General features: G+C 34.8%; 1 protein-coding gene across 2 annotated transcripts; it reads right to left on the bottom strand.

The window, feature by feature from the left end:
• Positions 1–439: 439 nt before the first annotated feature.
• On the bottom strand, positions 440–13522 carry LOC134532883 (RUS family member 1). 2 transcript variants are annotated; one of them, XM_063369888.1, is made up of 9 exons: positions 13078–13522; positions 10625–10782; positions 8111–8271; positions 6980–7172; positions 6739–6857; positions 5851–6050; positions 3250–3506; positions 2166–2355; positions 440–559 (listed from the first exon to the last, which is right to left on the bottom strand). In XM_063369888.1, the coding sequence occupies exons 1-9, from the start codon at positions 13148–13150 to the stop codon at positions 504–506; spliced, it is 1407 nt and encodes a 468-aa protein (XP_063225958.1). In that variant the 5' UTR covers positions 13151–13522; the 3' UTR covers positions 440–503. The 2 variants fall into 2 exon arrangements, with proteins under 2 accessions (XP_063225958.1, XP_063225959.1); XM_063369889.1 differs by lacking the exons at positions 440–559; positions 2166–2355 and adding an exon at positions 4965–5040 and having other exon boundaries at positions 3438–3506.
• Positions 13523–14389: the final 867 nt, after the last annotated feature.

Here is a 14389-nt window from a genome sequence, read left to right on the forward strand (position 1 = left end):
AGTAATAAATTAAACTAAGTGTTTTATTATTGTGTCAAGCATATCACAAATTGATTTTGGTCCATTTAAAACATGCATGATTTTTATGAATGTATTAGGTTCCTTAAGTACAAACTTAGTTTATTTAATTCTGGCATGCATGTTTCCCATTCAAAATAATGTGTTAGTGTACCTACTATTTGAGAATGAATTTACAGATATTGCTCTACTAACTTACTGAGTCTTTAAAATTTGTTACCCATAACTAAAAATATCATAAAATGCTATTTATTAAAGGTAAAAAATGAGTTAAAAATATTAATTACAAAAAAATAATAAAACAAAAACAATAAGTAGAAGAAATTTTTGTTCTGTAGGTAATATCTGCCGGAAACGTGACAATCCCAACATTTTTAGTGATGTACCAAGACCTATAAAAATAATACCATAAGAAAAAGAATAGCCCTGATAAATGAAATTTTTATTTCAATATGGAATTCATAGGTGTAGCAAGTAAATATTCTTCACCAATCTCCTCGCCATTCATCAACTGACAAGAGAAGTGTGTCTGTTTGCCAACCTGGAAAAAAATATATATATTGAAATTTAGTGGCAATGCACCAATGAAATCATTAAGTACGTACATAAAAGTAATTACAGTAGTAGATAATATTATAGAGAACTTTATCCTGGATTCCATACCCACAATCTTAAATAATATAAGTGCTTAGAAGTACATAGTTTAAATAAAATATTAGTTGCCAAATGACAAGAAGGCATTCTCCCTTAAAAGGCTTTTGAACAGAGGGTGAACGGTTGGATGGAATGATGTTTACAATGGATCAGTTATATAATTTATAGGTGAGTGAAATAGGAGAACCTCACAATATCCCATTCGCCATCGGAAACATCTTTCATGTTTTCCATTTTGTAAGTATTTGAGAAGGTATCATACTGCACTGACATTTTTTGATTTGTCATGTGTTCAATTCCAACTGCACTGCGTTACTTCAGTATTTATTTTAAACTTTGTACTTTCATCACAATACATTTAATAGACAATAAAATTATAGTTAAAAATAAAAGAATTTAAAAAATTTAAGTTTTTTGTCCAACAACCAAATAATGCACAACTTTGTATAACTACAAACATGGGGTGCTTGATATCATAATATTATTTGTAATAGATTTTCTATCTATATTAGTCTCAAAATAAACTGTCACCATGTTTGATACAGTTGTCATTACCCATTTTGTACTTCACTGTTTACCAAAGCACATTAGAACTACAGCACTACCATAGAACTGCAGACATAAATTTAAAAAAATAAGCCAACAATGGTTAAGTTTTATTGTGAGAAATTGTTATGAAATTAAATAACAAACATTTATGGTTTGGAAAAACTAATTTAAAGGCAGACTGATCTAAATTTGTGAGATCTAGCTCTTGACCATCTTTCAAGTATATGTCTACAGGCTTGAAACTCGGCAGGGATATTATTTATATTACATACATATTAACTTAGCACAGGGTTTTCCTAAAATCAGCCTCCAAGGCAGGTTACGGGAGTGTTAAAGATTTTAGGGCTTTAACACCTCCCACGGCACATTTTACACAATGATCTGACCTTTTGGGTTGGAAACATTCCAAAGTAAAAAAAGCATCAATTTTTTTAAATGGGGCACAGTCGACCTTGGAGCAAATTCCCACCCTGCTTCGACCTCAAAGTAATCAAAATATTGTATTGTCAGAGGTACTTCAACACATTCAGAGGTCAAAAAGTGGGTAAAAATTGAATGAAAAGATTTTATTACACGGTCCATTCATTCATTCAGTCCATTCAAGCTAATAAAAGCATGGTAAAAAAAGGACACTACACATTTCAGAGGAACTGCTTTGAAGACTGCTACAATGCTTTTGAGCCACTATGGTAGCCATCTAAAATGTATGCTACATTGCCATCTCCTTTAATGTACTTAAGTACAGCTCAAATTTAGTTATGGTTCTGTACGTTTTTCTACTCAGGTTATGGAATTAACACTGGATGATAAAGAGTGGAATCCAGTGACTCCTTCAGCAATCGTTATTCAGAAGAACACCTAAGCTGGTGGACTGATTCTGGCAAATTGTTAGCTAGAAAACTTAGCACTTAACAGAATTAAAGTTAATTCTGCAAATTACTTACCACGGGACTCAATTTCTGCTAGAAATTTTGTAAAGTTTTGGTTGACCACTTGATTTGCAGCCATAATTGCTTTCACTGTGATATTCAAGTCATGTGGATATTTTATGAAGCGTGTTTGAATCAAGGCAGAGCGCAGTCCCAGTAATAACGTGGACTTCTCGTATAAATCTTTACTTGTTGTTAGATGAGGCTAAAAAAAAAAATACAAATTGAGGTTAAAAAAAACTGGGCTTTAAAGTGCCATGATGTACAAAAATAAAACTTAAATCATTAACTTAATCCAAAATTAAAGTAAAATGAAGGCTGTAAACATTTGGTAGTATCATATATGTAAACTAAACAACAATTTTGTATATAAAAAATCTACAGAAGTGATTGTAAAAATCTATAATACAGCAAACAGCATTAAATAACTTTATCTATAGCTGAGCTCATAAGACCTTTCTTTGAAGTTGCTCTATAATGTTAGTGTGTTTAGTTTTCAGAGTAAATAATTTGAGCTCAAATTATATTACTAATTCCTGCCCCCCAGTTAGGCAACAAAAATGAACAAAAATTTGGCACACTGTAATATGTGTGACATAAACAAGTATAGTTTTTACAAGAATATTTGACTTTAATAGAGTGTTCTGATCACTTAGCTCTGTATTTATCTATATGTATATCTCTTATTAAAATAACTCATACTTGCAGTGTCAGAAACATACAGTGGTAATAAAAATATATTATTTTGAGATATCTAGTTGATTATAAAATTTAACATGAATAATTAATAATGCAAACAAAATAGCCATTTAAACTTTAATCATACGAGGTAAGACTAGGCACCAATCATCCTTGAATTTTACTTTAAATGAAAGCTTTGTGTGATGGAATTTGTAAAGCAGGATGATGAAAAGAATGGAAGTACTCTAAGAAAACCTACCAACCAACAGCAACGTCACCACGTTTCCTTAAAATAAAAATGTGTATAGTGAGGTTTGAGCCTGCCAGGATATCATCGGTGGGAGGGAAGTTATATGACTTCTACACCCTTGGGTGTATTTATCCAAAAAAACATTTGAAGAAGAAAAAAGTTACCTACCAAATCTTCTTCGTACAGTATGGCCACAGCGATGCCATACAAGACAGCATGAAAATATGCTTGCAGCACACCGACTGGTGTAATATTCTTACGTAAGACAATGTATATTATTCTATGGTTTAGGTCTTCAATATGGAGATAGTCTCTAGGCTCGTACTGCTTTGTTAAAAACTTTAAATCATTTGATGTGATGTTATTTTTTATTGCTTTCTTCAGCGACGTTCCGATCACAATTTCGTGCCCACACAACTTTGTTGCTGTAATCCAAAAGAAAGCCAGTAAGCATTAGTTTCCAAGTGAATTTTACTGTAGCATGCAAAGACACAATATAGCAAACAAAAATTCATTAAAATTATAGCAACAAATTGTGAACTCTGGAAAAACTATAGGCTGCTGTGAAAATCTTTTCACACATCATAGTCCATCATTAGGACCTTTTACTTTTGGTGAAAAGATTTCCAGACCAGCTGTGTGTTTAAACTTTGTAGCATTGTCTATGTTTTGTGGTTGGTTGGGTTTATTTCAGGAACATGTCTACTGTCAGAACACCAATGCATTGTAGAAGCAAATGCATCCTGAATTATCTGGCCAAATTAGGGCTATGTGGTTTCTCTTGCAGACAGCTGCCAATCACAAGGAAACAATTGCTAGCACGGGCATACCCGATCTAATGAGCAAATCTTATTACTTTGCAAAAAATACATGCCCCTATCCATTATATAGAAATGTAATTAATGTAGTGAAATACAGTTTAAATCAAACATCAAGTATGTATTTCAGATGAAATAACAATTATTCTTAGCCTCAGTGGTACTAAAACTACAGGCAAAAATGTGACTGGCACCAAATGGTTAGCTGTCAGTGTAACAGCAAAAATGGGAAACCTGACATTGTATGTTCATGTAATAATTTTTGTTTATTGTTTTTAAACACTACTTAACTAGCAAAAAATTAGACATATCATCTTGGTTACTTAATGAGACTGTTTATTGATTAAACAAGAGAAGTAATTTGGGCACTAAATATGTACAAACTCATGTCAATGAAGTTTGTTCACTAAGGTTTTTGTAACTAAAAAATGTGGGGTCATAAAAATATTTTAAAATGCATAGTTATGTGTAGCTGTAGACAATGTACAAGTGTCATAACTGAAGAAACAAAGAAAGAATGGAATGTTGGTCTAAAAGGTGCATTCTGAATTTCAATGCTTCACAATAAAGTTTGTGCAGTAGAAAGAACAAAAAAATTCCAGCAGTTTTGCACACAATTCTGAGGCAGTGACGTCAGAGGAAGCAAACAGCATATGAGGGCGAGCAATTCGCAATCATTATCAGTGCTAAGCTGAAGCATGGCAAGGGGATGAGTTACGAATCTTGCAGTATGCAATAAAATTATACAACAGCATCAAAATGGTATTTTGGAGCACTAAATTGGCTGCACGATCCACTCGATACAATCCAAGGTGTGTAGCATTAAAAAGTTTCGCAACAATTGGAAGTAGCTGCATAAGGCTACTCGTTGGAAGCTAATGTTGGCGGTTTGGGAATTACGCCCATTTTGTCGATATATTTGTAACAACAGGCACTTGGCAGTCGCAAACCTAGTCACATAGGCAAGACAAAGTTTTGGAAAGACTGTTTCCGAAGCATCTAAGGGTTGATATATCAAAAGGTGTAGCTACGCACTCTACAAAGCGAGACTAAGCCATATCTTACTTCATCGAATAAACGTTGGTGTGTTGCATGGGCCAAATCTCACCTCAGCTGGACTCCATCTCAGTGGAACAAGGTACTGTGAACAGATGAATCCATTTTTCAGGTTTCATATGAAAATATTGGTCAAAAGGTTATTAGGAAGACGGTTGAAGCAGACTATCCATCCTGTTACAAGTGTGTGGTTCTTAAACCAAGCTCTGTAATGGTGTGGGGTTGCATGGCAGCAAATGGGATTGGCAATTTGCATTTTTGTACGGGCACTGTATATGCATTCTTGACTTGAATCTACACCCATTAGTACAGCTATTGTTTGGCAGAAAATGATATCTTTTCGAACAAGATAACGCACTGCCACATACAGCGAAGATAACACAAACATGGCTACGATGGCTACGTAAAAAGCGTGTTCCTGTTTTAGAGTGGCCAACAGTACATCCAGATCTATCTCCTATAAAGAATATTTGGAGAATTTTCGAGAAAATAATGGTCCAGCATCATGCCAGCAATATACAACAATTACAGAATTATCTACAGCAGGAATGGGAAAAATTCCTACACACACATTGAGCCGTTTAGTGTCAACATGCCTAAACATCTTACTGCGGTTACCCGCTGTAACGATGACATCACCTCTTGGTAATCGAACTGAACGAACATTTTATAACTTTCTATGTGCAAGAGAATACACTTGCATCATTTATCACAACTATATGATTTGCTGCAAACTAACACAAATGCTGTTAAATGTTGTATTGAACATATCAGATGTTAATAACATGTTTCTTTTGCATTTACTTTTCATCATTTTTTTCAATTCCCTCATTTCAAGCTATTTCTTATGTGAACAAACTTTATTGACTTTGTACTTGGATAAATAAATGACTACCTGACTGGCCGGTGCCCAAAATAACTGCTTCTTTGAACTGGACACCACGGGGGGTGGCTGCAATTTTGGTCAGTATGAAAGTTTTCAGCAACAGTAGCAACCGCTCTTCGTTCAAGCTGGTCATTTGTAGAGCATGGACAGCCATGTAATTTGCGAATAAGTGTGATACAGCAAAAAACACAAATAGCATCCATGCATGCCTGAAAGGGGAAAAAAAAATTATCTGATTATGCGCAGTAAAACATTAAATGGAAAAAAAAAGTAATTAATCAAAAATATGGCAATACCACAAGCAGAAAACAATTGGTTAAAATTTTAGTGGCTTTTAAGTACTCAATAAAATGTATTTATTTTTTTATTTGGTTTGTACATATATCTTTCTTGTCTAAAATAATTTAAAGGAGCTAGCAAGAAAGAAACTCTAAGAGAGAATTAAGAACAGAAACCCGAATTTTGTGCACTTCCTAGAAGCTAAGATTAAAGAGGGCCATATATTCCCTGGCTTGGCAATAAAATGAAACATATGTTAAGTTTATTCATTCTTGTGTTTATGAGAAACAGGAGCCCATAGTCGTTAAAATAACACATAATAACGATATGTTAGAAAAAAGAGATGTATATTTGTATGAGATTGTACGATAGGGTAATTATATTTATTTTTATCTCTGGACACATATTTTTCTTGAATACCACAGTGCTCCCTGACACACCACCACTGTGTTAAGCCATTATAATCACATTCGAGCAGTTACACTAAAAGATTTCTCAATCCTTTACGATGCCATGAAAGTTTTTTTTTTTTTTTTTAATTTTTTTCATGATGCACAAAAGACACAGTATGTTTACAAGCCTCCTCATTGGCATACACGGCTGTGATTAAGTACTTACATTCCATCTGGTACCACGGTCGAGAGGATCGTGATTCCAGTCAGCGAAGCACAGAGGTTAACAAGTGTCTCCTGACTGCCGTCTTTCGCGGACACGTCACCCATATTGTTCCGAATAGCCTAAAAGAAAGAGTTTCACCTGCAATAATAAAGACAACAACGTTTTTCACGATAAAACTGATCTCCACTGCAATTTTCCCGAAACAGACGAGAGAGGGACGGACGGTCGCACAGACGGCTACCTGGTGCTGGGTGACGGCTGCGCGCGTGGCCCCACCGGCGACGCCCACCACGGCCTTGACGGCAGTGGACGCGCACAGTAGTGCGGTCGAGTGCTCCGTCACCAGCGGCAGGCACATCTCCAGGCACAGGGCCGCGTCGTTCAGCCCGTCCGCCACGAGGCGCCACTTCTTGCAGTCTGCGTCCAGGCACGTTCTGCAAGCACACAGCGCCGTGGCACCTGCTTAAGGGGCCCCCGCCTACCCGGGCACACACGCGCGGTGCTGCAGGGCTCCAGAAGAAACCACGCAGTTTAGAAATCTTCTCAAGACATCAGAGTGGTGCGTCTGCTTACGAAAAATCATTTAAGAATATGCAGACGTTGGACGAGTAGTCCTGTTTCCGTATTTAGTTTTCAAAATTTATTTTTCGGACAGTGGAACGGGCTAAAACGTGTGTCTTAAGAATAACTTTCAGTACTGATTCTCGTAAGCATTCAAGGTCGTCGCATTAAACCTTTATCCTCGTTTTCCTGCCTTATATTATGTATGGTTACTGCTCAATGCATGACGAGAAGACTGTGCGCATCAGTTCGGAGCCTTGCACTTGGAGGGTAGTTACCATGCTGGAAATTTTGAGATGCAAAATACAGGCACATGAACTAGTTAATACTCATACAGTACAGTGCTTTGTAGAGTACATGCTCACTGACAAAGCACACATTATTATTGGGTGCATAAAACAAAAACTACCATGAGTGGTGAAAGTCAATGATGCATTGCCAAACTGTGCTTTTGGGTAGATAATAATCAAATAATGTGCAACCATAATTTTACATGTACCACATCCATCACAATCTGATATTTGTAAAGTGGAAAACATGGCAAACGTTGCAGTAAGCCGGTCAGTTTTCTTGAGGCACTACAATTTCCCTAACTAAAGATTTCTCATCCCCCTTACGTATTCTTCAGGCTGGCCAGGATGACAGATCCATCTCTCTTGGAGGGCAGCCGGGCTCCTTTGGGTGTCAGACCAGTCCATCCACGTAGACCCCCACCCTTAGAGAGACACTACACACAGAATAAATTTTTGTGTCCATTGACAAAGAAAAGCACCCCCCCTGATACGTGCAGGTGATGTTACTGATTCCTTACCCCTTCCACCAAGCAAACATGATTCTGCTGACCATTCCGGTGCCATCCTTCATGATCCACGTGACGGCAGCTGCAAGAGGCGTGGCCGCAGTGTCCCCAACACCGACTCCTTTCATTATCGAGTGGGTGGTTAGCGTGCCCATTAACGTGCTGCAGAAAGCCTAAAAGAACAGTGAGCGTACCAAGCCTTGGAGTACGCGTACAATTTAAGTTATAAACAAGATGTCTGCAAAAAAAACCCGTCTTTAATTTGGCATGTTCAGAACCACGGCCTAGCAAAATTGGCGATTTTTGCTGGATTATCGAACGTCAAAATAGTTTTAACAGGAATGCCGAAAGTGAACATGTGGACTGTAATCAGCTAGAAAACAGGAAACAATGTACTGAAATGAAAACGAACAGAAAAAACTCTTGAGTGACCTAAAAATACCTGCAATACAGAAACGCAACCTGACGGCCAAAGTAAAAGACAAAACTCCACCTGAATAAACCTGAATGGGGGCGGCTCGATTGGTGCCACATTGCAGGTACCAGATTAAAGACACGACTTGTATTACAGCAGCAAACAAAATGTATTATTTGGCGTGGCATGACAGTGAATGAAAATTTCTGTATTGGAAATTAAAAACTTTAACTTACATTATAATGTTCAAGCTGTTTGCATGCGAGTCCACCATTTATATTTACTGAAACATAACACTTAGCAGCACAAAACCAATAGTCTGTAGAAAATTCTTCTGTGTCAAATTTTAAATAGCAGTAGTTAAACAAAATTTGGAACTAAACAAAAATCATATGTAATAAAGGTTACTGTGACTGTGCTATTTATGAGGTTAAATGGTGCCGTGGTAATCTCCAACTATCTGGGGTTGATTCATGGTAGATCAGGATTAAAACTTTTGGCAAATGGGGAATATAAACAAATGTTGCAGTGAAATTATGTTTTGTTTTATCGTATTCTCGCCCACCCATCACCATTATTCTAAACTCATACCCATCTTGGAATATTACTGATGTACCATTTTAAAAAATATATGTGAATATTTCAAAAGTTTTTACTAAAGAAATTGACACAATAAAATGTCAGGTGTAAATGAGATTTAATTCATAATAAAACAATTTAAGATTGATACTATATGAACTAGTATTGCATAGGTCTGTCTAATTTTTAGTATAGATTTAATATCCAGTTTATAAATTGTTTTTCAATGTATATGAGGATATGATTTACCTTGATGAAATCACACTTAGGCTACCTCCTTTTGATTTCATGAGGGAGCCAATTTAAAACATTGTGAAATATGGGTCTATTTAAATTTATTTAAAATTATGTCATCATTTACACTTTCATTTGTTTTGGTTGTAGCTAAGCTCAGAATAATTAAATTTTTTCACATTATTATAGATACCTACATTATTTTAAGATTTTCGAAACAATTGCATCTTTATTTAAAATGTATAATACTGGCATCAAATTTATTACCTATTAGGTAGTTAATTAGTAATTATTAGTTAAAAAACATTTCCAAATTTTACCCCTATACTCTTTTTCCACAGGAATTCCTTAGAGAAAATTCAATACTACAGATTTAGTACATGTGGCTATATTTGTAAACCAAATAAAATCAAGCTCAACGTGTTTTTGTTAAAAACAGGTGTGAAATAAAAAATATTTAAAACAAACTTTTATATTGAATTTTATCTTATCTTGCCAAATGTACCATACATACTGTTACAACTGAGGTGATTATATGGAAAACAATGAATAATATTTTGTAGATATATTTTTTAATGTTAAAATTATATTAATAAACTTCTTACACCATAGGGGTACAATTTCACCCAGTACATAGTAAAGAAATTTGTTTAAATTTGTACGTTTAAAAATCATACAGATTATTTTACCACTTGCTTGGTTAGCATCAGAGATATAATTTTCATAATAAACCAAAACTGATTGCCTTTTCACCCCAGTTGTGGGTAAATATCAATAAATGGTGAAAAAACATGTAAATTAATCATATAATGTAGGTTATTCTTTCACAGTTTCTTAACTGCCCCTTATATTGCTTGGAGATATGATTGATTACCTTTACTACCTTTGGGATCGAATTTTGAAAAATTTTAAAAGCACCCAATGAAACTAATTTTTTGAGTTATTCATGCTCAATTTCTTTAACTGTATGATTGTTTACAAAAAAACCTTACTTACCCCCTTTTCAGTCGTATCTCGAGAAAATATAAAAATAAATGCTCCCGCTTGATTTGCTTAGGAGACATGGTTTTAATGAAAAAAACATAACTGAACCCTTGTCACTCCCTTAAAGGTATAATTAGAAAAAAATTACAATTCATAACACAATATTAATTTTGTTTTTCATTCTAAGCTTCGTAACTTTGATCAAGTAGATTTGGAAGTATGCATTTTATTTTTTTTAAAAAACAAACTTACCCCTTTACCTTACCCCCTCTAACTTTAAAATGTGTAGTTATATTAAAACCATGTGTACAAACCTGAATGGTATCCCATATTTGGTAAGCCAAATAGTCCTTGCTAACACTGTCTGGATAGCCCTGCGGCAAGAATACCTCTCGGAAGAAATTTTTGATGATTCCACCACAACCATAGAATGGTTGTACTCCTGTCACCAATTCCACAATAGAATCCCGATCTTCGAAGCAAAAAAAAAAGAACATAACACAAAACCAGCTAGTAAATCACACAAACATAATTAAAAGGAACAAGATTAATCAAGAATCCCATTGCTTTGAATGTACACCATACAGTAAGTATCTTCATTGTTCAACTGATAGTTGACTAGTATGACTTAAAATCTCATAAATATTACCTACAATTATTAAGTTATAACAAGTTAGCACATCATCCTAGATACTAGATAAGTAAAACTATATGCATAGAAATAAATTGCTTGTAATTAGTCATATTAGCACTTATATGGCTTACTAATGTTAAAGACAAAGAGAATGAGCTCATCGTTCACTGGATTACAGCAATTGCAAATGGAACATAAAAAATGCTTGCATTCAGTTGGAATACACTGGCATTTGAATAAACGTTCTGAAAAATTATTAGAACACAAATTGTCATATGCTAGTTAGCAACACTACATACATGATCGTGAGGGATAGTAGATTGTGATTTAAGGCTAGTAGCCTGTTATTGTGTTGCTACACTTTAAAAATAATTGCTGCCTCACTTTTACTGCCATAGCCTTTAATTTTTTTTTTTTTTTTTTAATTTGTGGTATTGAAATAATTTCAGAAATTTAAAGTTTAATTTATTGACTTATTTATTAAGTAACTATTCATAATGCTTACACAAAAAAACATTCAAGCACTCAAATGTGACCAGTCAAATATATGTCTGTTCCCAAGCTCATTAGGTCTGTTATCAAATTTCTTCTGTTGCTGAGCCATCAATTTCGCAATGGTGGGATTGTCAGCTCAGTGGTCAAAGTACTTAAATTAGTTAACAGACTTTATGAAGTCTGATTCCCATCGTCCTCAGCTGTCCAGCCAAACAGACTTCCACATTATATTCACAAGTATAAACCTTTGTGCTTTAACGATTAAAGCCGCGGACAACTTACAAAGCTTAGCAATTTTATATTACATCAATGAAAAAATACCCATGCATTGACATGGCAGCCACCTTTTTTGCTTTCCCGTTTGGGCCTGTGTGTTTATGTGTTGGAAAACTTAGTCAATTAGTCAAATCATAAGAACGGTTGATTAGGTTAGATATCTTAAACATAATTAAAAATATTGCGGAAAGTTGGTTAAAAATAATGTAAAATATTTTTAATGGTTGCTTAGGAATTACCAATTCAGTATGTAGCTATTTTGACCTAACTAACTGTTCACATCATTTCACAGTATTTTTAATATAGCTAACCTATCCTAATCAACTGTCTACAATTTTTTTTAAGTCTTTTAAATATCGGTAAATATATTACGTCGCTGCCTTTCAACGCAAAGTAAAAATAAAATTAAGAAAATACAGTACCATTTTGCAACACTAGAGACATTTCTGTACTTACCCTGAAGACAGAGTCAAATAATTCCTCCTAGTTTCTGAGTATTTACTAACACTGTTTTCAGGGTAAATACAGGAACATCTCTAGTGTTGGAAGATGGTATTCCCGTAATTTCATTTTTACTTTGCGGAAAAGCTGCCGCGTAAAATATTTACCTTTCAATCTACTACTACAGTTGCTTGAGCTGCAAACTTTGGTAACCTTCAGTAAACTTTGTAACTGTTAGGGCCTCGGAATGGACTTGTGTGACGTTGCAATTCCTAAGCAACCATTAAAAATATTTTACAGTAGGTATTTTTAATTTAACTATACTAACCCAACCAACCATCCACAATATTTTGAAGTATTTTTGATGGAGCTAACATAATCTAAACGGCCATTCTCACGATGTATATAATTTTTAATGTTTATACTGAACATGCACAAACACGACCTTGGAATAGACTGTTGTGAATGTTAGGTTTGCCATTTGTGTTAATGTGTCAATGCATTGGTATTATAATGTAAGCTATAAACTGTGATTTCTCTGAAACCAGTAGGAATTTAAAGGTGCTATTTTCAAGGTAAATAGAGGAATGTCTTTAAGGGAAACAGAATCGTTTGGATTTTGTTAATTTTCTGAAATGCCACAATACGACTATTACTCTACTTTATCTCGATCCCTTTTTACACTCATTAGAAAAAATAATGATAGGAAATAACAAAATTCATTTTCGAAATTTCATTAGTTTTTTTTTCCCCGCTTACCACCATTTACCTGGTTTATGTACTAAAGGTTTTGAAAATATTTATGTTTACAAATATTAAACTAAAGTTTGATACACTTTAAACTTAAAAAACAAAAGAGATGTTCAACCACAAAAATGGAATGTAATGACATTTTAATAACATATTAAATATTGCATCTACCTAAGTGTTTCGAATATATTTTCTCCTTTCCTAACAAACCATACTGCTCGCGAACTAAAATTTCTTCAGCCATATTTACTGCATTTAGCAGTGCTATAATATAAACCTAAGCTGTCGAATATATCCTACAAAATTTTTAACTAAAACATTTTTCCAAAATACATGCCAAAATAATTGCCACGTAACACAGTATATTTTGATTTACTTTTTTTTTTTTCACGGGGCATAGATTATGCCGTGCAGTATATATATTTTTTTTTTATTATATATTAATGTGGCCTACAGCTTTCGCCAACAGCCAAAGGGTCATTATTTTCAGTGTGAATCTCAATTTCAACTCGTTTTCAAATATCAGAATATGTATGGTACACCCATGCCTTACCCGGGACTCGAACCCAGGACCCCTCGCACCGAAAGCCGGTGTGAATCCGACTACGCTACGGAGGTCGGCGCCGTGCAGTAAAGTACTACTTCGTAACATGTATAGTCCCAACTATAGAGTACAATTAGATGTAGAACGCGCAACAAAGTTCGAATTGTGCGATAAGTAAAGACATCCGTTTTTCAAGTAAGGACATTAATATAAGTGTTTGGTCTGTAGAGTAAAGCTGGATTTACAAATAAAAAATTCTTACATAAGTCGCATGAACAAATTTAACCACAATTTTATCAAACTTTCATATTCAAAACAACATTCAGAACAGTCAAATGATATTGAGAGAGCAGTCGGCACATAGGAGCGAAATGAATATATAATTTATATAATATATTCATTTTCTGTATCAGATACACGGTGCAATGAAAAACCAATGAAAGTAAAGTAGAGTACCATTTAGGCAGGAATTGAATAATTTTTTAATTTATTTATAATATCCATAAGAAATATCGATGTATAATCTTGCTGAGGCCTTATTTTAATATTATCATCATGATTACTTTGATAAGCCACCTATTAAAAATATGTGTAAAAATGTAATATTCTTATTTTAGGTTTCTTAGATATTGATTACTAAGATTTGTGCTTATGTACCCTATCACAACCTAATACAATTTATAAATTGAAATAAGTGTTGACGTCGTACCGCCTGTGACAGTGAAGCCCGGTCTCCACCCCGCCAGTACCTTGCCCCGCTGCGAGACCGCACCCCTAGCATAGCCTATGAGGCCGACGCTAACCCCCCCCCCACCCTCTTAGGCCAGCCGCGGTCAACGGCAGTCGACAACGGGTAATCAACGAGGACGGACGTGCCGTTACCCGCGTTTCCCATCTGTTCAAAAACCGTCAAGTAATTACGTGCGTGTGTACATTGTA

This window comes from Bacillus rossius, chromosome 6, assembly GCF_032445375.1.
Source record: "Bacillus rossius redtenbacheri isolate Brsri chromosome 6, Brsri_v3, whole genome shotgun sequence".
NCBI classification, from domain to species: domain Eukaryota; kingdom Metazoa; phylum Arthropoda; class Insecta; order Phasmatodea; family Bacillidae; genus Bacillus; species Bacillus rossius.